We start from the raw sequence: 25,386 nt of genomic DNA on the forward strand, positions 1-25,386 counted from the left end.
TGCTTACTACCTTGTACTTTCAAGGGTTCATCAGTTCAGTCCATGCACTACTAATTTAATCAGAAAAGTCCTGCACTCTCTAATTTCATCAAATCGATCCAATCCATCACTATTCCGTCAATTTTCGCTATTAAAATGCTGACATGGGACCTCTTATAGGAAAAATTCCCAAAGTACCCATCGCTAGGCAGCCTGCCGACGTGTTAGTGTTGTGAATGCAGATGGGTAGTTTGGAAATTTTCTCCGATAAATTGACAGAGTGGTGACGGATTGGATTGATTTGATGAAATTAGAGAGTGCAAGGACTTTTCTGATTAAATTAGAAGTGCAGGGACTAAACTAATGAACCCTTGAAAGTACAGGGTAATAATCAGAATTTAGTCCTAAAAGGAACATGATTTTGGATTACTGGAGTATTGATTTTTTTTTTGTTGAGAAAATGATAGATTCATTACTAAAGGCCAGAAAGCACATACATCAGATGAAATCTCATACCTAAAATCTAGATGGCACAAGCTGCCAAGCAAAAGACAAGTACTTTCACTGTTGACACATATGCTCACTTATTGAGCCTAAAATACATGAAATCAAATTTTCACTACTAACCCTCTTTGAAAAGAAAACCTAGTAGCCTAGAGACCTCAATTGGTGTACTACTAAGTAGACTGAGACGAAAGTAATAAGGAACTCAATTTCCAGTAGTAGGCAAAGGAACCAGGAAAGTCTAAAGCTTTCCTTTGCCCTTATCTCTAGGGCTAGAACTTGAAGCACCGGCTGCAAGGTAGGTGAGTCTCAAAGGGGCCGCTCCCGCCTTCTTCCCAGAGCGTTAGTTCTTATTCCTGCTGCCAAGCAGCATACCATCTTCTTCTTGAGAGTGACAAGAGGAATATCATTGTTGTCTCCAACCAAACCCAAAGCATCAACCTGCAAAGTTGGAATTTTACCAACCAAAATAGTCTTGAACTTCTTCAGAGAGGGATCACAACCCCTATTCCTATCCCTTTTCTTTGAAGCCACGACATCATGTTGCATATCCTGCACTATGGCTACAGCTTCACTTGTACCAGATCCAGTCTCACCATTATGGGTCAAAAACGAACTCAAGGTCTGCTCCACAGCATGCTCCGTCCCCGAAACTATGTTCTCACCATTACCATCAGCTGGATCCGAAACAGGAGACGACCTAGGAGGAGAAGTAGATGGAGGGTTAGGGCGTTCAACATGACAAAAGGTTAGGTTCTTCTTCTTGGGAATAGATGAGGAAGCAGTGAAATACTCACACTTGTTTTGAGCCGAAAAGGATAATGAACCTCCTGAGGTTGACGGCCCCGAAAAGCTCAAAACCCTAGATAACGGTAGTGGAGTATGCGGCTCATCACATGCAATCCCAGCATGTGTGACCAGTCCACACTGTGAACATCTCCCTTTCAGATGTTCAAACTAAAATTGAAGCACTGGTTCGACGCCAACATCCAAGAAAATTTTCCGCTCAAGCAAGAATGGTTTTGAGATATCATGGGTGAAGAAGATCTGAATCCCACCCTTCTTGACTTTCTTCTTATCATAGTCTAAGAAACCACCCAAGAGATTACCGATAAGAGTAAAATTCTCAGGTTCTTCATATAAAGGAGGAATCTCCGAAACTCTAACCCACACACGTAGATACTTGAATTGGGCTTCATGCAAGGGCTTTACCCCATCATAATCTTCAAAACACACAGGAGCTCGATCAAAAGACCAAACTCCTCTGCGTAGTATCTTGTTCCGATCACGAAGCGATTCAAAGGAGAACAGGAACATATCGCCTGCCTTTTCCTGGACCTTAAAATCCTTATCCACCATCCAAGTATGGTGGAAGTGAGCCTTGAAAGCTTTGGGATCCACCGGCTTGCTGGTCAAAGGCTTGCCAAGTAGAAAAGACTGAGATGACTTGCGCAACGGACCACCACCAATCTTACCCAGATCCGGGGCACTACCACCCGAAGCAATAGCAAGAGCAGCAGCAAAACTTGTTGTGACAACATCTATGGAGGCCATGGAGGGATGGAGAGGCAAGGAAGAGATAGGGAGGCTATGGATGGAGGCTAGGGCGCCGTAGATAAAAACTAGGGTGAGAGGAAAACTTTCCTAGGGTTTAATTACTGGAGTATTGATTGTTAGTTGGATAGTTGTGAAATTAAATGCATCAGTTGAGAGTCAGAGCATGTGGGTGGTAGATTTGAGTTAACTTACATGAGCATGGAAGGATATGAACTTGATGTTTTGACGTGATAATTGTTTAACGATTTTGTTAGGTTGAGATGGTGTAAGCATGTGTTTCTTCCTTGTTATTTTGAGTTTACTCACACGAGCTTGCAAAAGCTTACCGGGTTTGTTATTTTTCAACCCGGTGCACTATTCAATGATGTAGGGGTCTGCAAAAGTTAGGATGAATGTGATGGAGCTGTGGTTCCTTGCCATTGCAGTTGTGAGTTTAGGAGTACATTTGTCGTGTGCGTCGGATGTTCTAGACATTATCATGTACTTGTTTTAAGTTGAAAATTTTACAGGTATTTTTGTGTGATGTATGAACCATTCACGCCCTGTGTATATACTCTGATAATTAATTGTGCTTGAAAATCGAGGCGTGACAAATTTGGTCAAAGGTAGGAGTCGAACCCCTATCCTCTTACTCAGCAACTCAGCTCTCAACCACTAGAGCACGAGTTGCTTTCATTATATATATTACAATTATTATATTTATTACTTCTTAAGCTATAGAATTAAAAGAAAAAGCCAGATCGAGGTCCATCAATCCATCAGACCATCATATTCAGAAATCAGAAACCATTTCTCTTTCATCTCCATCAGTTTCTTCTCCCATTTCTTTTTCTTTCTTCCAAATCTTTCATCATCCTCTTCTTCTATTTCCTTCATCTCCTACTTTTCTCCATTATTAGCATCTGATAGGAGCATAAAATGCGACGTTTATAATGTTTAAACCCTATATTTTGCTAAGTTATTTCCTTTATCTTGATCAATTTAACTTAGTTAGTGTTTTTCAGGTAAAATGGAGTTTCTAGGTCCAAAAATGACTAAGGAAGCACAAAGGGCGCAGAAATGGAAAGAAATGAAGAAATGGAAGTTCTCCCATTTTGACTAGGAAAAGGAATCCTAGTTGGAGTAGGAATCAGAAGCTGACTTGGATTCAAACTCTTAAGTCGCGGAAATTAGAAGTTCTACTTGGACAAGGAAACCCAATCCTACTCAAATAAGGAATCCTAGTGTGACAAGGAGTCCCTGTTGGATAAGGATTACTCAAGAAGGTTCCGGAAGAGTGTGGAAGAATCGCAGAAAAGAAGTTTGTATTCAACTAGGAAACCTACTTGCATATGGAGTTCTACTCATACTAGGAGACCTGTGGAAGCTAGGAGAAGTCTATGGAATGTCCATGAAGCATCTAGAAGTCTCAAGAAGGTCATATGCAGTGCACATGGAAGAGGAAGCAACAAGAGATTCGAATTACAAAGCTATATGGAATTTGGACTTCTTGTTGAGTAAGGATTGAATTGCCGTGATGATCTTGAAGATTCTTGCAGGTTCTTGACGTTTCTACTTCAGAATAGGCGTGGAAGACATGTGAGAGGCATGTGATGTAAAGGAAAACCGAATTGGACTCAACTTATGCTTCAAAAGTCGAAATCATTACAGATTAGGAAATCTGCCTGTGCAGATCAGTCAACTTCAACGGAGTGTCAAAAATCTCTCAGAGCTTAGAAAATTATGATCTTTATATGGTTGGAAATCTACGGATGTCTAGTTTCCAGATATTTTTACGGTTTGTCCATAGCTATTTTCTTGAGAAAGTTATAGCCGTTTTAGTGGACTGAGGTCAATCCTGCCGGAAATCTGTTTTGTGAGAAAGAAGTCCTAAATCAACACGAACTAAGAGAAACCAAGTAGAAACGAATTGGGAGAGCCTTGGGACGTCCTCCTATATATACCTTGTGTATTAGACGTTTCAAGGTGAACAATTTTCTCCACAATTTCGTATTCTCACTTGTTTGCTCTCTAGTTTCAGGTTTTCACAATCTTCAAGGAGTAAAGCCGTGCCATCACCCTCCACCACCGTGATCTTCACTTGTTGCTGTGCTAAGGAGCTGCTTTGGACCTTGGGACATGATTAAGGGTTGTTCATATGCTCTACCATACATTAACTCACGGTTTTGTGTAATTGTTAGATGGATTTTCTGCTTTGGATTTTCTATGTGTAAACCGAATCTTTTGAGTATGCAAATCTGTTTTCAAGTATAATTTTGATGTTCTATTCAATGATTGATGTGTTTATGTGTCCTTTGTCTTGATTAATTGCCAAATGCATGGATTGATGATCTGATTTTGTGCTGCATTACATGGAACGTTCTTGTGGTTGCAAACATGGGAAGACTTGCATGTAATTTGCTAGTAATTAGGTTTGATGCTTGGTGAACCCTAATTCGAATAAGTAGTAAAGGCTTGCTTTGAGTCGAAATCAGATTATGCATGTGATGATAAGTTTTGACACGCTTGGATTTGCATGTCTATTGATTCTTTCTTGAACTTAATGATTTGAAAACGGGATTTTTCAACACAGTTGCTTTGAGTGTGTGATATCGAACTTTTCAAAATAAAATTGATTTGGTGCTTTGCTATTTCGATTTGACTTAAGAAAGAAAGTTAAAAGGGGACAATGGTTGCTTTGATCTTTGTGTTCTTGGTTGATAGCTTTCCATGGTAATTAAAAGAAAAATTAAGGGATGCATGAAACATTGATTCTTGAATGGTTCTTGATAAGTTGTTCTTCGAAAATTCTTCTTTTCCCACCTTTGTATAGAAACGATTTTTATTCTTTTATTTATTTTCTGAAAATTTATACTTTGATCTTTAAAACCCCCCTATCTTTATGTTTACTTGTTCTTGTATATGTGTAAATCGATTTTAGGATTTTTAGATAGCATGTAAACTTAAATAATATGTATATAATCTGAAAATATATTTTAATTCCGTGAATAGTATTTCGTGAATGGTAATATGTGTTTGTGTTCTACATGGATTTGTGTAGTTAGAGTTTAATTGTGATTTGTTGTTTGTATTTGTGTTGTATATGGATTTCTAATTTGACTATAACATGAATTCTTTGTAAATTTCGACATGTATGTTTATTTATAATTATAATTTTCGTGTGATGTATATTCTATGTTTCTTTGATTTGTTTCTCACATGTTAGCACCCTCAATCCCCGGCTTGAACGATCCCTGCTTATTCTATACTAACAACTACATTTTTTAGGGTTTAAATTGGTGATTGCTTTTGCACGTATCAACATCATCAGATCGTCCTCATCTAATCATCTCCAAGGGAAAATCCAGATGAGATCTGAATCTTCGATGGCTGCTTTGATGTAATGTGCTTCCACCGCAACAACCTCCGTCAGTCACACGTCCTCGATGACCAATTGGGCCTCGTCGGAGTCACTAGTGACGCCAAAATAACCTCTTATTTCCAGCCACAAATCACCCAAAACCGACCGATACCAACTAAAATCTCGGGTTACCGAGAATCAGTATACCGACTATGTCGGATCAGAAACGGTTTGAAAAATCATATACCAACGGTGGTCGGTTCGGCAGACGGTTTCAGTGAAAAGGACTCGGTTTAGTGCCAAATCCAGCCCTATAACTCAGTTTGGGGATTTAACCTCTCACATCTAATTAAGCAATGTAGATTCAAGATACCATTCCTAGTGACATAAAGCATTCTGTAGAGTGATGATATGACTAAAGTCAAAATGAAATCAAAGTGTCAATAATTTCAAAATTATCAATCAACTCAAGTCAAAACCATGATTAGCAAGCAAGCCATACCAAAATCATACAAAGATGAACAGAACGCACAAATTTAAAGCTCCTAGTCCACTAAATTGTTGAGAAATTGATCTTTTTAGCAGAAAGCGATGGATTGAAATATACCAAATAATTTCAGTACAAATAAAGGGTGATGGAGGTTGGCCTTGACTGTTTCTCCGATGGTAGGGATGACGCGTCGATGGTGGAGGCCCGTCTCCGGTGATGGAGTGGCGGGTGTGGTGGTTTGATGGTGCAGCTGCAAACTTAGGTTGGCCTTGAGGGCTGGATCTTGGCTTCCTTGGCTTTCTGGGCCTGGGCTTTGCCTTGTGACCCAATTTGGTCAATGGACCATTTTGGCTATGTTTTTATTTTTTATGTTTTATTTTATTGTTATTTGTTTGTAAGAAGTGGCTTTATTGCGGCAATAAGTCCCTACCTTGTAATGGTAGAGCGACGTGGGCTTTGTCCCGGACTGCACTTATGTTCTTGGTCTGCTCTGGTTTTACTCTCTCTAGGTTTTCTCTCTGATGTTATCCTACCATAATAAACCAGCTCAAATATTTTTTTATTTTTTATTTTTTAGGGAAGGGAAATAAAGGTCGACTCTTCGGCGCCCTTATTCAAAATTTTATTGATAGAAAAGAAAGGCACAAAATAAAGGGGGGACTAGGTCAAAACCACTTTCACAGGACACAAATCATCAACAGAGAAAGTAAAAGACTATCGAAAGTGCTACTAAAAGGAGCAAATACCAAAAATAAAGAAATACAAAGGCAATAACTAATCACAAACTTACTATCTAATATGATACGTAATGCCTGAAGACAAATCACGACTATAGTGCTCAACAATGTAATTGGGAAGCTCAATATTCAACTAGTTTATTAGCCAAGCACTCCATATTGAAGACTATTTTAACCAAGCCACTTCCACCTCCAAGGAATCAGATTGGTGGACTTAAGTAGTGCAAAACAAGAGCTAAATCCGTTTTAAGCCATATATTATTCAAATCCCGTGCTTTAGAAATAGATAAAGCTTCAAAAGCCGCTAGAATTTCAGCTTCAACTACGCTTTGGAGTGAAACATTGTTTATACTTGGCACACTACGAGCACAAACATCGGAGTAATAAGCTAAAACTGCTTACCAGGTGCCCATGGTCGCCAAAGCTATCATCAGTGTCATGGGAGGCCAAACCTGGCTACCGGTGATCATGCCAGCCAGAACCACCCACAATGGTCGGCAACGCATGGACATATATTCATCTTCCTACAAAAGGAAAAACTAACTTTGCCACATCAAAAACTAACACAACTCCCAATATCCACTATTTAAGGATCCACATACTTTCAGATCAGGTAAGTCCAAAAATATACCTTCACATGGTTACTTTGTCTACATTCACTATCGATACTGACTTAGGTATAAGAGAGTTTGAGACCAGCAACCCCAGTCTTCCCCTTGACCTATTCTCTTGTAATAGGTATCAGAGTACACGTAGGGGATATGTCAGCGACTCTCAAGACTATCTATGATTCTTAGGGCTCCATTGACTCATCGGAACCACACAGAAATATTTGGCACTAGAATGAGGGCCCTCAGTGAATATCACCATGGCTCGCCAGCATAACAGTAGAAGACAACGACACCAGCGAGACTATCACGACAAGGGAAATGGAAAGATGAACTCTCGACTTTTTCTCCCTGAATACTAATGGTTCTACTGTAACCACCGACTCGGCTGGGAGGCTTATTAATGACCCTAGAACAACATTTAAACTCATGAACTGAGATATTCTCCAACTAAAGGAACAGGGTGCTCAGGAACATGTTGCAGCACTCGCTGTCTATAATTGGCTTGTTGAGATAGGGGCAAAGAATCGCATGCTCCATGCCACACTTTAGTGCCAGTTAGACAACAACTCTGTACTGGAGTGTGCAATTTAGTTCACTCCACTCCCTACTGCGGGAATGAGACTTCTAAGGATAATGGATACGGCTGTAAACGCTATAGCTAACAGCGGCACCATGCCTCTTCACATTACCTTCATCCCTCCCCCCAACAGATACCTCGGTAGCAACTAGAACACAGTCTACCACCATATACCTCAACACAACACTATTCCCATAATCGTTGAGGCATTAACCATCACCACTAGAACCTACTCTTACCGGTGAGGGTGCTGGGGTAAATATGGGCTCAGACATTAACACGAGACTATTTGCTGTAGATGAGTCTTCAGTCAAGAATTGAGATGGCAGAGAATAGAGCGGTATGGCAGCCAGCTTCGACTGGTTTTGTGGAGAAACCAGGACATTTCACCTCAATAGTCCAAGCCAAGAAACAACCCTATGACTCCAAACCATTTAAGATGGAATGATACAATGGTACCACAAACCCGTATGACTACCTAGCGATATTTCGATCCCAACTCAACGCGATTAGCTTTACCGATTTCATGGAGAACTTCAGACAGTAGAAAAATAAGTCTATCAATCGATTCATATTATGCAGCAGCGAGTATCACACAACCGAACAGTTGTTTTGGATCAAGCAGCGAGAGGACTAGAGTCTTTAGGACTTTGTTACTTGGTAGCAATCACCAACTACCAAGTGCCACAACTTGGATAGGGTTATGGCAGAGATTGCATTCCGGCAAGCACTAAGACCAACGCAGTTATTACAAATAAACACTCACTCACCACAGGACTATGATGAGTTAATAGACGTGGCTACGGCTCACGCACAGGCAGAGTATGACACATTTGGGGCACCCTATACCATACCCAACTCGAGCCTCATCACCATAGCAATACCATTATCATCGATAGTAAGTGTGTCGCAACAAACACAACAGAATGGCAAAAGCAAGAATTGGCACCAAGGAAAGGTTGGACACAACTAGGATATACGGGGTCACCAATACGGCAAGAGCCATGACAAACCACAGGAACAATATACTAGTGTTAACGTAACCGGGAAACACCATATACCAAGCCTCCTCTAGCACCGAGGTATGAAGTATTTGGCACTTAATTGCCTCATGCGAGGAAGTTTAGAATAATCACCAGGACATCATCCCACTGCCACCAAAGAGGAAGTTCAATAATAACAAACAAAAGAAAGACACTGGTAAGTACTGCACCTACCATGAAGACGTTGGGCATAAGACAATCTATGTTATGTCATCAAGAACGCCATTAAGTACTTTATACAAAATGGCAAACTACACAATATAGAACTCCCGCTACTGGAACTGATGTCATTGTAGTCTACAGCAAAATCTTGACTATACATGGTGGGGACCCAAGGGGCGAGCACTATCGACATGCAAAATGCTAGTGCCCCTGTGGCAAAGAGATTTTTGGGATCCACCACGGGTGTGATGAGGAACAAATTAACAGGGACTCAGTTACTTTCCAATAGTCCGAGGTCCTTATACAGTGACACCACAATGACCCTTTCTTCATAACGGTGCAAATTGATAATTACCTTTGTAGTCAGGTGCTGGTCGATTCAGGTGCCACTGTCAGCGTTATATTTCGTGACAGCTAAAAAGAACTACAACAAGGGCACAACAAGTTACACAAGAGTCATGAATCGCTGATAAGGGGAAATAACACAACCTTTAGGCTCTGACAGGTTGCGTATCACGCTGAGAACCCATCCTACCGGTATCACGATTACCACACAGTTCATTGTTGTCGATTGCCAATCTTCTTACAACGTTATCTTGGGGTGAGATGCCATCTAGGACTCCAATTTTTTGTGACGGCATGCATGCTCATAATGAAAATCTCAACATCAGAAGGCATCCTAACAATTAGAGGAGACCAAGAAATGATGCGATAGTGAAACTCTTTGACTGTAGCCAGGGAAAAAAGGAACAGTGAGATTCTTTCGCTAGCTGATGGACCCTCTCTTATTGACAAACCTGATGACCCTCGAGAGGACTCGAAGTTGGATAAATCCAAGAAAAAGAAGAAAGGAAAGCAGGACTTGCATTTCACGCCATCACCCTATCGCAAGGTTCTAAAAAACGCTAGGCGCTAGTCGGGCGGTGACCCAGGGACTAGCGCCTAGGGGCCTAGGCGGTTTTTTTTTTATAATTTTTAAATTATTTTAATGACATATAATAATATAAATGACAATATTTAAAGTCTAAAAATTAATTATAAATATAAAAATAGTCAAAATATAGAATAAATTAGGGTTTATGACCGCCTAGGCTCTGCCTAGAACCTCCTAGCCCGCCTAGCACCGCCTAGTCCCCACCTAGCACCGCCTAGCACCACCGCCTAGCCCGCCTAGGCGGCCGCCTAGAAGCCCAGCGCCTAAGGGAAACGCCTAGGCCAAAATCGGAGCGGTTCCTTGCCGCCTAGGCCGATTTTTAGAACATTGCCCTATCGTCATCTTTTTCGTAAAATTATTATGTTTCCTCTTCTTCGATAAATTTACTCAACAGGACGTATATCCCCATCTCTCTCATTGACAACTACAAAATTTCAAGAGCGAAATTTTTAGAAGGTGGAGAGATTGTTGCACCACGTATCTAGATTTACCCATTTAAGGGTCATTTGAAAGGTAAACGACAATTATCTTTACTTTTTACCTTTATTTTGAACTTTTAGGGTTCCAAATGTTGACTTTTCTATGGTTCACTTTTTGGAAAGTTGTAGAAAATGTCAAAATGAGTTTGTGGACACATGGCACGCTAAAATCGGAGTTCGTATGAAAGAGTTATGATATGAAAAACAAAAGTTACTATTTCAGGAAACCTACTATAAATAGCATTCCAACATCCCATTTCGGGAAGTTTCCATTTCAATCAGAAAACCATATTTCCAATTATCTTTCGACATGACCTGGGTTTTGGTCTGACCCACTCCACTACCTGGATGAAGAACTGGCACAAACTTCACCGTCTGACCACTTGACTACATGTCACTGGCTGGAAATTAACCACCACCTCTTCCTCTTTCCATCCATAGCCTCATTTTCACCCGGTTCCCATCGTACTTAGATTGTCGCCACCATTAAGCCACCGAAAGCCTGTGTACCTTAACTCGATTGCTGTTCTCTTTTCAAGCCACCTCAAGCCACACCACCATCCCCATCTTGAAGCCCTTGCAGTTGCGGTTCGAGACCACCAAGCCATTGGCGGCGAATCAATCGGAGAAAGGAGAATCGACAAATTGAAGATTTCATATTTCGAAACTTCTAAGGTAGATTTCGGCTTCTACACTTAAAATTGGACTTTGTTATAGTTAAAGAAGTTGTTGGGCTTATTGCTATTGGCATTTTGGTACAAAATTTGCAGCCCAATTTGGTGGTTAGATTGGCGGTGTATGAGGTATACTATTTTGATCTGTTATGGAGAGCTTAGCTTCATGAACTTATATATATATATATATATATATATATATATATATGATTTTCGATGCTATAGGTGTACGCTTTGAAAATTATCAGAATTTATGAAGTTTTAAGATTTCGGGGTATTATTCATGGTATTATCGGACCGTTGGGATCAATTCTATTTTTGGATAGGTTGTTATATTTATCGAGTCAACGTAATCTATGAAATATGAGCTTGTTCTGATATGATTTCAAGATTTCGACGAATTATCGTTTAGGTGTTTCATTTTTGTTATCAATAATTTAATTTTGATTCTCGAAATTTGTTATTCATGATTATCAGTTTGTTCAGGACGACATGTAGATCGAGCTCGAAGAGGAATTCATCAGATGGTCGTCATAGCCGTAATTCTGTGAGTGGGCATATGCTTTTAAATTAAATTGCATGCAATATTATTTTTCAAGTATTAAATTATCGTAATGATTTTTGTGATTATAATCAAGTATAAATAATTAATTGAGATTTCATAAATTATGATTTCGATGGCATGATGATAATTTTTTATTTTTGTTGAAGTATGAATGTATGATATTGATTTCCTTTCCAATTTTTTTTATTTATTTATCGAGTTATTCGAATATTGAGTTATTAATATTTTCTTTCAGAAAGGATGATGACATGCATCTTATGAGTATGATATTCGAGTATTTGATTTATGGTTGAATTATCGAGACTTCGTGAATTATGTTTTCGACAATTCATTGATGATTCACGGAGTTGACATTGAATTTTCTTTCCAATTATTATTATTTTTTTTTTTTAGTAATGCCATAGGGGCGAAATAATATATTCATCACAAGCCAGAATAGGCCGTTACATACCATTTCGCTGTCATTTAAGGACATAGACTGACAAGAAGCTAGTGGTACGTACATATAGTCCTACTCATTATACATTCAATATGTAGAATTAGCAGATATCCTCCTTTGATACTACTCTAGAGACGCTAGAGAGACATTCGGTGCACATCAGTGCGTAGGATCCTAAATACAAGGAATTTATTGTAAAAGACAAGCTAAAACATAGTAAACACCAAGGGAAAAACCCTAGCCCAAAATAGCAGGCCCAAAGCATCCAAAGGAATAGCCCAAACTCCAAAGCCCATCAAGCTGGTCTGGCCCCAGCCCATCACCCTCAACGACATGTCATACGCCACAAGCTCAGCCCTCCATACGACATGTCGCACTCCACAAGCCCAGCAGCACAATTCGACCCGCTCAGCCACAACCCTTGTCGCTCCGATCTACGCCGCCGCAAACCACCATGCCTCACGTCGCCACAGCTCACACCTGAATCATACTGCCACAACTCGCGCTGACCTGAATCACGCTGTCCGGAATCCCACTGGTTTTGATAAGCACTTTGGTGACCCGAATGGGTATACCACAGCGCCGTAATATTAAGCCCATAGGAGCTCGATACGTCGTAGACATACCGTATACCTACCAACTTAATACTACAAGGCCTTTTTGAAAATGCAATTTTTAGAAAATAGGAGACCAAGAAATACTAAATTTTAGAAAGGGCTTTAAATCAACAACCCAACATTCAAAATAACAAGTCTGTAAATGCTTAAAAAAAATAAAGTGGGCAAGTGCACTGTGACGCCTTAGGGCTTACATCATAACCGAAATGAAAGGAGTTCAACAATAACAATAAAACAAAGGGGTGAGGCGCGCTCCCAAGTAGGCGGACCTCACAGGGTTCAACATGGAATGAAAAACGAGTAAGTCGATGGAATACCAAAAGGGAAGAACTTCAAGCAACAGGAACAACAACACACTAACTCGGCCAACGACCCACTTCTAATCTAAATCGTCCGGAATGTCCTCGTTGTAACCTGAAATGTAGGGGTGAGCATTTCGTCCTCGCTAGCCCAATAGGGGCTGACCCAACCGTAGTTAGGTTTGAAAACTAATAGGTAAAACATAAACTATTAGAATATAGATTGCGCGCATTTGTAAAATCAAGTAAAACAAATGCAAACAAAAACAATCACAGTTGTTTCGTTTCAGGAAATCATATGCAACATGCTTCACACAACTTGGAGCTCCGAGATACTTATCCGCCGGCTAAACTAAAATAAATCTGTGACCGACCTGGTTCGTCATCATTCGAGAACCGGCCAACTACTCTATAGTCTTTATGGCTACAAGTAGCGAAAGTGTCCATTTCCTGGCTCTGAGTCTCCTATGACTGGTTCACTGTCTGTACTCACCTTTCCTCGACAAACATAGGAGCACAGCCCCCTCCAAAGGTTCACGGTTATCGACACCGTGGGATCCCTAGGAATCTACGCGTCTAGGTCCCATTCACTTTCAGGTCACAAACACAAGCATACAAAGGGTATAGTATCTCAATATGCAAGTCTAGCCTCGGTTTTTGCAATCAACAATCATCAGTTATGAAAACATAGGTATCACGAGGCATCGACTAATGAAAAACCAAAAACATAGTTGCAGGCAACATAATATTATACTAGAGCATTCCACATATATCGAAAAGCCTCTAACAAGGAAGGGACAGCTCACCCTACCTGAAAAATGCTGGCGTACTCCACAATCTGATGCTTTCCGCTTAAGCTTCTTTAACGATCGTTTTTCCTGAACCATTACTTAGTTTGTAAGTAATTATCCAGGTAAACATTATGATCAACTTTAAGTAATCGCGCACACTAAATCCTTTTTATTTCAATGAGGCCATTAATTATTTCTTTCAACCTTTACCAATTTGGGAAACTAACTTCTTTCTTAAAAAGGAAAACGTCCTTATCGCTCCGCTAAACTTTCGCCAATCCGAGCGACTAAAGTCGGTCGATCCTCACGTTTTACGAGGTCGGTCAACCATGGTCAACTCTCGGAGTTGACTTTTGACCTTTGACTTTGATTTCTAACTTTTGACCGAGTATTCCTTTATTTACTATTATTTATTATTTATTAAAAATAAATAAGTAAATAATTCTTATTTATTAAAAATAAATAAATAAATAATTATAAATAAAGTGGTACTTTTACTTTTACCCATTTACTTCTCCTTTTTCACCTTTTCACTTTTACCATGACTTTCACCTCAACACTTTCACTTTTACTTTTTACCTCCTTTTTACCGAATTTACCTTTACTTTCACGTTCTTCACTTTTTACCACTTTACCACAGTAAAACCTCATTTAATCCAAGTTTTACCATTTTCTTTATTTTCCTTTTCTTCCAAAAACAAATCCATTTCTTTTCTTCTTCCTTTTCTTTTTCTTTTGGCCAAAACTACGCAACAACAATCACCAAATCTTCAACAACAAAATTCCAACACTTTGAAAATTATGCTAATAAAATCCTACTAATTAAACCATCCTCAAATCTCTATTTTTCACAATTTTTCCAACAACAACAACAGCTCAACATAATCAAAATCAACCAAATAAATTCCAAAAATTCTAGGGTTTGTCCAAAACCCATTCCTTACCCTTTCTTCTTCAAAAATCACGGCCTATTCCTTCTCCTTGGCCTTCTTCACCTACAAATCCGTCCAACATCAACATCTCAACCAAAAAACTCGAAAACAAGGTTGCATGGATAGATCCTTACCACAAATCCTTCCCAAACCCGTAGCCTAGCTTCATGGTTTAAGGAGATATCGGGTTCATGCAAACAAAATCACAAATCAAAATCAAAAACTCAGATTTATGAAGAAATAGGTGTAGATCGGATGAATAGAGGCTAGATTAGGAGGGATATTACCTTGATTTAAGCTTGGAAAGAAGAAATCACAAAAACCCCCAAATTAGCTCCGGGTTCTAGGGTATTTGGAGGATTGAATGGCCAAATTTCTTGATTTTGGTTGGAGAAATGGAAAGAGGGGAGGAAGAGGAGAAAATCTGGAAATTTTGGTTGAAATCCGGATTCTGGCAACGGCGGAGACCGGTGGCTGTGCGGCGGCGATTTCCGGCGAGAATGAGGAGAGAGAAGCTCTCAGGTAGAGAGAGAGAGCTGAAATGAAAAATGAGAGGGTTGAGGCTAGGGTTTGGAGGATGTGTTCCTTAAATACCTCTCCCAAGTTTAATTGTGAAAAGTCGAATCTGCCCCTCCTTTTGGGCCAATGGGTTTGGGCTGCTCCTATTTCATTTTCCTCTTAATTTTCCCTAAGCCCACTCCGAAAATTACCTCTTCAAACACCCTTATTTCTCCGATACTTCACCGAATCCTTATGGGAAAATTTTCAGGACTTGTCCTAAGCCTCGATACTTTAAAAATACTTTTCTAGACCCACATTGGATTTTCTCTAAATTTCTTAATCCTTTAAATGGCCTCAAAGTCTTAACCTAAGCACAATTACTTGTGTACCTTACGAATACGTAATTTCATACATTAAACGACAAATTAAAATAAACAATAAAAAGTACAGGGGTCTACAAGCACACCCAAGCCTCCGGTTGAGATGCAGCCAAAAACAAGCCAAGCATTCCGAAAACATCCAAAGCGCAACCATCCATGAACAACTTCGGACCAAATAAGATCAGATACCTGTCCGATAGCAAACCCCAGACGACTGCGAGGTCCAAAGCTTTTGTTAATTGTTGAGTAATTTGATTATTGAGATATTCAAAAATTGCTTTCGGAAAGTAAATTAGTTAAGAAAATTATAGGAGAGTTAACGAGCTTGAATTTATGAATTAAACGAGGTAAATTATGAAAGTGGATGAGTTAAGAAAATTATATGAGAGTTTTTTTTTTAATCAAATAGGTCAAACTATATTAATCAAAGATCAAATTACACATGACATTGCTCAGCTATAATCACAGCTAGCAGGAAAGGAGGAGAAGAGAAATAAAAAAAATTCATGAGTCATAGAACTAGCAAAAGCAGTCATCAAATGTGCTGCCCTATTTGCACTTCTTCTAGTATGAATAACCTTCAAAGTCGAATGAGTACTCTAAGTAGCACTCAAATCCTCATATAGTCATCCCAGCTGTGACCAGTTACTATCTTCACTCCTGCATAGCTGTTGCTGTACAAGAAGAGAATCAAGTTCCACTATTGCTGGCACCAAATTTTCTCATCCCAAACCCTGTTGTTGCGTTCTTTCCAAACACCCCACAAGAAGTAAAACAACTCCCCCAAATTAGTCTGCGACAAACTCTGAACACAGATCTTCAACCATCCTACTAAGTCACTACCCAAAGCCTCAAGGCTAAAGCAAGTTTGAGCCACCACCCCATTATTCTGCAATACCAACTTTGTAAAAGGGCAATCTCTGCATAGATGAATGGTAGTCTCAATTGCATTCGCACAAAGTACACAGTCCTGTGTTTCTAATGGCACTCTTCTAGACATTAGTCTCTCCCTTGAAGGTAAAATATTATGACATATTCTCCATGTATGAATCTTCACTGAACTAGGTATCAGCACCTTCCATATTTTCTTCCAAAAATCATTATTCACAGATAACCCAATTGGACTACGGGCATGAGAATGATAAAAACAGGCGGTAAAATTATATGAGAGTTAATGGGCTTGAATTTATTAATTAAAGGAGGTAAATTATTATTATTTTTTTAATAGGGTTGATTTTATTAATAATCAAGCAATAAAAACATGTCAGAGTCTAACAGAACTTACTTAAGGTTTTGGAACAAACTGGATAACCTATCTAAGTCACAACTGACAACTAAAGTCATTAAGATATAAAGGAACGCACGCTGAACAACAAACCTAAAACTACGCAAGAATAATCTCGCCCTCTAAGGAAAAGTATTCATCTAGTCTAATCTACCAGGCACGCAATTGTGGTACAAATATCAACTAGAAATGTCTTAGAAAAGCGTATAGAAATTATCTCTACTGCAAAGGCTTGAGTACAGAATGTCTTGTTTTTGTTGAACCCTAAACAAGTACTTGCTCTTTCCCTTGGGGTTGGAGTTAATACCTTCCTCAGGGTCTTCAGCATCCAACAACCTCGGCCTCAGGTTGGTCTTCCTGCTTTCCAATTCTCCATCATGAACCTTAGGCTTGTTCCTGTGACCCTTAGGGCGACCCTTCTTCTTCAGAGTCCTCCCAACAGTAACCGGAACCTCCACTAGTTCTCTAAGATGAAATTCTAGAGGTATCACAGCCAAGCTAGGCTTTAGCCACTTCTCCATACTCCCCCATGGCACCATTTGCACACCCCCAACACTCTTGGGTAATTAGCTGCCTCAGGCCCATCATCATGAGAGGCTAACCCCCCAAATATGGGCCCAACTAACCCCTCAGCTACAACCGGCCTAACAATCTCCAGCCCAGCAGATTCAGTCACAACCAGCCTAAGCTCCACAAACCCCTCAACCGGACCCACAACCAACTCTAGCCCTGACCCGGGCCCACTATCCTCCGGCCCAGCATGAAGCCCTAATTTTGAATTAGGGTTTCCCGCCGAAAAACTAGGAACAACGGCCCCCATCAGCCCTGCCATGGACCCGAGCTCAAATGCCTACCTCACAGCCCCGTCCTTCCAGCCCAAGCCCCAACCGACCGTCGGCAGCACCTCAGACTTGCTGGGCAACCCATCTCCTACAACTTCCACCGCCACCAGGTCATCCAACACAGCCTCAGTTACCCCTAACGCCATCAATGCCGTCAATACCCCATCGCAGATACCCAGGCCATGACAAAAAAAACCACAGCCTCGACAAATTCCATGACACTTCTGGTATCTCAGCTCCAATTCCACCACCACCTCCGCCGAAAACGAGTACGTACGGTGACCCATATACGGTGGCGTACGTCTTGCACAACACTAATCCTCTGCATCGGATCTTTCCTCTACAACGCAGCCTGATCGTATTGTACAAAGAGGCCCAAGGAGTTCTCGATTAGGGTTAAGGCGTGCTCATTGCGCATGGCCATGCACAATCCCTTCACGGCCACCCAAACCTCCATAGAGTTCAGCGAAATTTCTGCCAGATCCTGAATTCCATCATAGTCCGCCAAGAGAAGCATGGAGTTGTTAAAGAACCAAGGTCCACCGTTGAGGACGTGGTCCTTCGTCTCCTGCTCCTTGAATTGGAATACCAAAATCCCTCCTTCCTCTTCACAGATTCGAACACGGTCTTTCAATCCCCAAATGCGGGAAATTGCCACTGAGAAAGGCGGAAGCAATACCCGTTTCTGAGAAAGCAATCGGCCGCAGACATAGAAAAAAGGGTCCTGGATTGCATCCTCGCCCTTAACAAGATGCACGATAACCTCCTCCACCACCATCACAAATCGGAGCTCGATCAGTTTCCTTGCTCGAGAGAAACCCTAGCAGAGAGAAAAAGTTGACACACGATACTGTACTTTGAGATAATAAAAACTAATAATATGAAGACATTTTCTGAAATTGCTTGACTAAATTATGAAAGTGAATCAGTTAAGAAAATATTATATAAGATTTCATAAATTATGCTTTACACATATATTGTGCGCGCTACAACCTACAAACGCATTTTGATGTCCGAATCTACCTGTCCAATACTGTGATGGTGGTTGAAGAAGTTTTGTCTTTGCTAATGATCTTTGTCGTCCTTGTCTATGGCATTCCATAGATTTCCTATTTTTTGTTTTCTTTTTGGGTATCTTTGATTCTTTGTGGTGAGGGTTAAAAAAAATATTGAAAAAAAAAATTCAAAAAGAAGAGGCGTGTACTATGTATTGTAATGTCTGTATATAATTACTCTTTCAATATCACTTTTTGGTTTGTACACCAAATTCTTATTTACATAACACACTTTTACCCATGATAATTTTTCTAAATACAATCTAGTGGACTTCAAGAATATACAACAACTGATCATATGTTAGTCAAATTCATGACTTCCTACTTACGAAACTAATGCCGCTAACTAAGACTATTTAACTAATATGCACATAACTTTAGTTTGGTCCACATTTCTTTGTTTCTCTCCGTCTCCCACCAAGACTATAGGCAAATGATGCCCTCGGATGATATTGTTATGGTGTTCTTGAGACTTATTGCGGTTATAGTAGACTAACGAAGAGCTAATATCAACTATTTCTTATTTGCTTAAAAATAACTAAATAAAAAGATCATCATGGTCTCTTAACAGGTGCGCTTTGGGTCCAGAACCTTGTGATACTCTAAATCCACACAACGCACGCATGTCTAATTCTACCACTGGGAACAAATTTTGATCGGTCCTAAGACCATTGCCATTGAAATCTGAGTGGCTCTCAGTGAAGGCTGTCCATGTGTGAAATGCTTCATTTTGCATATGCAGTTTAATCTTCCTGCAAACTTCCTTCATTTCGCAGTATATTCTTTAATTTTCAGAAAAACTCGTTGCATGTAAACGTAAGCATCATACCAAGTTCTTGGTCATATTACCCCTTCCTAGACTTGGACAATAAAAATTTAAGAAGATTAGGAGTACCAAAAATAAGATTTTGCATCCATTGACCTATAACAGTAGTAGTATGAATAACGGTAAGGATTAGAAATCTATTCTGCCTATATACTCTAAATAGTAATAAGAGTTGAACATGAGAAGGTAAACCTCACAAATCCAGCCAATCACCTTGTAAAGTACAGGAAACTAGTTGAAATATGAACCAAACTAAAGTCTAATCAAGAGGTTGTCGGAGACCATGCAACTACACTGGACTGGTTGTGGAAGATTGTTTCCAGTTTCTAAAATTGGTGAGGCTGAAGCAAAGCATTGACTACATTGCATTCTTTAACTATGTATTGCCAAAAATAAATCGGCCTAGTTCAACCTACTCAAAGGAAACAGAGAATGGATGATTGGATGATGGATAATAGGCAGTAAAATAAGCATATATAATAGCTAGCAAAAATCCGGGTTCTATGTAGGAAGTCATGAATTTGACCAACATATAGAAACCAAAGATGAGCCAACACCGGAACCCCACTCTAATAAACAATAAAGTCGCATCAAATCAAATATAAAAATAACCAGAGGAATCGAATTAAATACTAGGTGGAAAAACCAAAAGAGAAAAGAATGTTTGTTTGTTTGAAATCCAAACCAGTTACTTTTCTTCCCTCGGTACAGCATTCGATTGAATCTTCTTCTTCTTCTTCTTCTTGTCTCCAATCCAATCCCTCCCAGTTGGTACAATCTATAAAACCCAACACCAAAAGCCATTAAGTCTACTGCTTTGAATGTGAGAAACTACTTGGGTAATCAATACAAAGCCTAGTACTTACTGGGAAATGAAGGTCTTGGTCGAATCAATGGTGGTTGGAGTTGGGAGAGGAAGTAGAAGATGGGCGATCCGAAACGACGCTGTTGTCTGCATCGTCCCCGTGAATACGCGTCGGAGTGCAGAACACAGGGAGGCCATCAGAGGCAAACCTTGTGCCGAAAATGGAAGAGTGATGAACTGGGTGCTGCTGCGTTCTCTGTGAAGCCATTTGAATTTCATCGCTCCAAGAACGAATCGATGGTGTAAAACTGGACTGAAGGGTACCCCTCTGAGCAAAAGTGGGAGCTGCAGACGAGCTCTGCTGCTGCCCCATCAGTGCTTGCTGATGCGGCAACGCCGGCATGTTGTTGAAGACAAACCCTCTGTTTTCATGGCTGCTGTCGCTGCTCCATGCCACCATCCTCTGATAAGCAGAGGAGTCGAACCCGGCCGTGGCCGGCACTGCGAAGAGGGTTTGAATCTGATCGTTGTGGTGAGTGGTGTCCTGGTGAGATTGCTGGGTGTGGTGAATCAGGCCATGGTCTTGGAAGGAGTGGAGAGAGAGGCCAAGGTCTTGGTTGGGGTTCAGATTAGTTGTTCTTGAGATTATATCAGATGGGTAGCTCTGGAAATTGATGGTTGAGGCAGCTGAGCTTGTAGGGAAGAAAGACTTCATGGTATCAGCTATGGTGTCAGAATCAAGAGATTGAGGGATGAAGCTTGATTCATTGTGATCTGTGTTGTCCCCAATTTGTCTCTGGAGCTGGAAATTGTAGCCAGATGACTCAGATTGCTCAGCTGAGATCACCATATCACTGGTTCCAGCTCCATTTGGAACTTCTCCTTGTGTAGCATTAGCAGCAACACCAGTTGGGTGCCATGGTGGAAGCTCTGCAAGCTTGTCAATGGCGGTTTTCGCCTTCTTGATGAGCCAATCCACGGCTTTACTGGGCCGGTCGTAGCCCAGCCGGTCTTGAACATCGTAGAATTGGATGGCGGTGTGGGCTGACAACCGCACGCGGCGGTCCCTGGGGCCTTTTGCGGTTACAACCTTGCTGTGGCGGTCTTTCCGGCCGGTGGATCGAACAATGTGACCTCCTTGGACTTGCACAATCTCTCCTCCGACGCTCTTCATGCCCATTCTCCCTCTTGGTTTTGCATGTTCTGTAATTTGGTTGCTGGGTTCTTGGGTTTGGTTTGAGGAATTTATGAGCTCAACATGTGTTTGATGCTGGTTTTGGACAAGTTGTAGATATTGTTGATGTTGATGGAAATGGGTATTGAATGAATCTAGGTTTTGGTCCTGTGATTCTTGTTGCAGAGTTGGGTCTTCAATCTTGTGGATAGGTCTGAGTGGAGGATGCAGATGATTTTTTTGGAACTCCAGATTCCTAATCTCTCTTTTTCCTTTGTATTTTTGGTTTTTGCTTTTACTGAAATTTGCTGCTTTCCTTTCCTCTGCTTTTTTCTTTGGCTTTGCTTTTACTCTATCTCTTGTTGTTGTTGCTTGTAGCTCTTCAACTGCAGAACTGTCACAACCCTGATACTCTGCTACACCTGCTGCTGCTGCTATTGCTCTAATCCCAAGAACTCTGCCATTGCAATCTCCAGATTCCTAACCCCAATGATCTCTACTCTACTAAAATCCACAACCCTCACTTGAAGCAAAAACAGACCCAGAAATTTGTTTCCTGTTTTGATTCTACAAACTTGAACTCATTGGTCCATACCATACAGACTTGGATGGGTGCGTTTTTCTATGTGGGCACAAAACTAAAAGAAAAATGGAAAATTTAACTGTTGTTGCTCTGAAATCTCAAAGACGAAGGGAAATTAGTCAAAGAATTTCTGCAACAGAAAACTTGAATGTTTTGAGGGAAAGTTGTGGGAGAAATAAGTGAATGAGTAGTGTGAGGTTTGGAGATGGGGGAAAAGCTTTGTTGTTGATGCCTCTGCAAAAAGAGTAGCAGAGCTTGGTCAGAGACAGAGGAGATTAATAAAAATCTTGGGTCATCACAGCCCCACAAACCACATATATAACCAAACCAGGTCATCAAAACCAAAACTCAAACAAGTCAATGTCTAACTCAAACCCAACTCTCCTAGAGCTCTAGTCCAAACTCTCTCCTCTCCTCTCCTCTCCTCTCCTCTCCTCTCCCTCTCCCTCTCTCTCTCTTCCTTTTGGGAGTGACTTTTTAAGCAGGGTTGTTATTAAAGAGTATTAGGGTACTTAGCTATGATTAGGGCCATGGCCGATAGAGAGGTGACTATCAATGGCTTCCTCTTTCGCACACTCCTTTTGAAGGCTTTGATAATGATATTTAACAGCTTTTATAGTTCCTTTCCTATCTGCATTTCTTTATGGTTTTACAACAAAGATACGTATGTTTTCACTAAAAATAAACGACAACCGTGCCTCCCCCAACTACACTTTTCCATATTTTGTACTCCCACCACAATGTGTTTGAGCCAGGACTTGTCACATGCTATGAAGTATGAAGGAGCTCCAAGTAATTTTTCTGAATGAGAGGAGAAATTTTAAGTTAATATTAAAATTGGTGGCGTAGCCGACTCCTTCTATTCTCTGTTGTTGGTGTACTGTAGCTGCATTTGGGCCTCTGGGGTTTAAGCGATGGTGGTGGTGATGGTATGTTGGTTGAGCAATGGTTTTGGACAACACCGCTGGTCACATCTCAGTCTGAAACTTCTCAGTGCATTTGTTTGTTTAGTCACCAATACACTTCACCAATTTCTTGAAAAATGATTCCGACCTTGTATTAATTGTTGTAGTAAAAATGGGATTACAGAGAGATTGATGAGAGAATTGTGTGTTTATTATTGATAATATGAGCCCTTTAAATAGAGAATTACAGAGTACATAAAAGATAATAGAATCTAAACATAACTAGGTAATCTAGAACCTTCTCCTATTACAACTTAATGACTAAACCATAGTTTGAAGAGGCACATATTATGTCGACATCCTTCAACACTCCCCCTTGTGCCGCTCAAACTTGGTGATGACTCTTTGATCGTTGCCTCACTAAAAACCTTGCTAGGTAACAAAAACCCTGTGGGACAAAAATAACCCTGGTCGAAGGACAAAAAGAGCACAACACGTCCTTCACTCTTCGAGATCGAACATGTAGACATCATACCTCCCCCCGATGTCAATATCTCCCCCTAATTGCTACAATCAAGGGAGTTCGGATAACTTTCTCAATCTGAGGCTCTTCACATGTTTCTCGAAGGTGGATTTAGTTAACGACTTAGTGAATACGTCCGCTACATTATCCTCTGATCGGATTTGATTCACTTCAATCTTTAGAAGTGATTGTTGTTGCTGATTGTAAAAGATCTTAGGTGATATATACTTGGTGTTGTCGACATTGATGAAACCTAACTTCATTTGCTCAATACAAGCTGCATTATCCTCATAAATGCATGTAGGTTAATCTGTGGTAGACTTCAAACCACAAGTTCCTCAAATATGTCTAATTACAGACCTTAGCCATATGCATTCTCGCACGGCTTCATGTAGAGCAATAGTCGCTGCATGATTCGAGGAAGTAGCAACATTGTAGACCTCTAAGATATCGCGGTGCTTTCCATGGTAAAGACATAACTCATTTAGGAGCGACCTTTGTGAGGGTCAAAGAGATACCCTGCATCAGCAAACATCACCATCATTTTGGTGTAAGGGAGGAGGATGACGTCGGCCACCCATGGCGGTGGCAGCTTTGCCGGTCATGGTGTCTTGGACGGCGCCTCTTGGGCTAATGAGATCAATTTCTCATTCTTCTGTCATTCTTTTCTCTCTGTAGGGATAGAATAAGCTCATATATATCATACATTTTAAGTAACGAAAGATTGTCTTTATACCAGTCCAATGACGTTGCGTTAGCGCGGGGCTATATCTAGCCATATCATATCATATATTATTTTTAATTAATTTCTAATATTTGAAGGGTATTATAGTAAATAATAAAATACTGATAAACTGTTAAAAAAATAAATGTTCCCACTAACCCATTTTGTACTTGGATAACTTCCCACTAACCCTGACACTGTCAAAGTGGCCAGACATTGTGTTGCAATGCACAGTTGGAGCATTTCACATGCGCCGAAGGGGTTTATCTTGGGCCTAAAAAGTCTTTGGGTTCCCCTTGACAAAGTAAAAAAAAAAACTTCCCACTACCTTATTATGTAAATAACTTCTCATTACCTTCATCTGCAGATAACTCCCTATATTTCTCTAACTTCAATCATTACCAAGACATAAATATTACAAAAAGAAAATAAATAAAAAACTGTTTTATGCATATGTGGGCAAGACCGCAAGACTAGTATTTGTTAAAAAAATCAATATTTACTATTGGGTGGAAAATGGGAGAGGGATCGCAATACCATCCCTACCCCATCCCAATTTGAGAATTCAAAATATTGAGAATTCTCGTCCCCGTTATTCGATTAGTCCGAATTTCTTTCTCATTAGAGTTGAATATTTGACGGGTATCCTACCCGCTAATAATTTTTACCATCCCTAATTGGTAACTCTAGTTATTACATAAATATTTATTTCTCCAACTGCAGTTTCAAGTTTCAATATTAACTACTCTTAGTATGTCTAACTCGATATCTCTATCCGCTTTTCCTTTAGCTTTTAATTAAGGCTTCAGGCTTTGATCCGTCTGCAAGTTCAAAAGTTTCTATAATTCATATCATGGTGGTGGAGTTTGATGCTGCTCGCTTTAAAATCTGAAACCAAAAGAGTTCGACTTTTTTTTTTTTTTTTTGACGGACAAAAGTGTTCGACTTGGGCACTCTACTTATATTAAAATTAGTGACGGAAATAAGAGGTCATCGTATTCTTTAATATGATTAAGGGTTGATTCTCATGTTAATTGCATTGGGCAAGAGTAA

The 25,386-nt window shown here is 40.2% G+C and overlaps 2 protein-coding genes and 1 long non-coding RNA gene across 4 annotated transcripts; all 3 read right to left on the reverse strand.

Moving 5' to 3' along the window:
* Window positions 1–12,082: 12,082 nt before the first annotated feature.
* LOC121051918 lies at window positions 12,083–15,261 on the reverse strand. 2 transcript variants are annotated; one of them, XR_005807456.1, is made up of 4 exons: window positions 14,865–15,261; window positions 14,743–14,793; window positions 13,819–13,885; window positions 12,083–13,122 (listed from the first exon to the last, which is right to left on the reverse strand). It is a non-coding gene; the product is annotated as an uncharacterized LOC121051918 (long non-coding RNA). The 2 variants fall into 2 exon arrangements; XR_005807455.1 differs by having other exon boundaries at window positions 14,743–15,261.
* Window positions 15,262–18,078: 2,817 nt separating this feature from the next.
* LOC112184339 lies at window positions 18,079–18,516 on the reverse strand. Its single transcript, XM_024322596.1, has one exon. The coding sequence runs from the start codon at window positions 18,514–18,516 to the stop codon at window positions 18,079–18,081; it is 438 nt and encodes a 145-aa protein (XP_024178364.1).
* Window positions 18,517–20,167: 1,651 nt separating this feature from the next.
* LOC112188780 (transcription factor TCP4) lies at window positions 20,168–22,594 on the reverse strand. The gene is made up of 2 exons (XM_024327990.2): window positions 20,486–22,594; window positions 20,168–20,397 (listed from the first exon to the last, which is right to left on the reverse strand). The coding sequence occupies exon 1, from the start codon at window positions 21,602–21,604 to the stop codon at window positions 20,510–20,512; it is 1,095 nt and encodes a 364-aa protein (XP_024183758.1). The 5' UTR covers window positions 21,605–22,594; the 3' UTR covers window positions 20,168–20,397; window positions 20,486–20,509.
* Window positions 22,595–25,386: the final 2,792 nt, after the last annotated feature.

Source organism: Rosa chinensis, chromosome 2, assembly GCF_002994745.2.
Source record: "Rosa chinensis cultivar Old Blush chromosome 2, RchiOBHm-V2, whole genome shotgun sequence".
In the NCBI taxonomy this organism is placed as follows: domain Eukaryota; kingdom Viridiplantae; phylum Streptophyta; class Magnoliopsida; order Rosales; family Rosaceae; genus Rosa; species Rosa chinensis.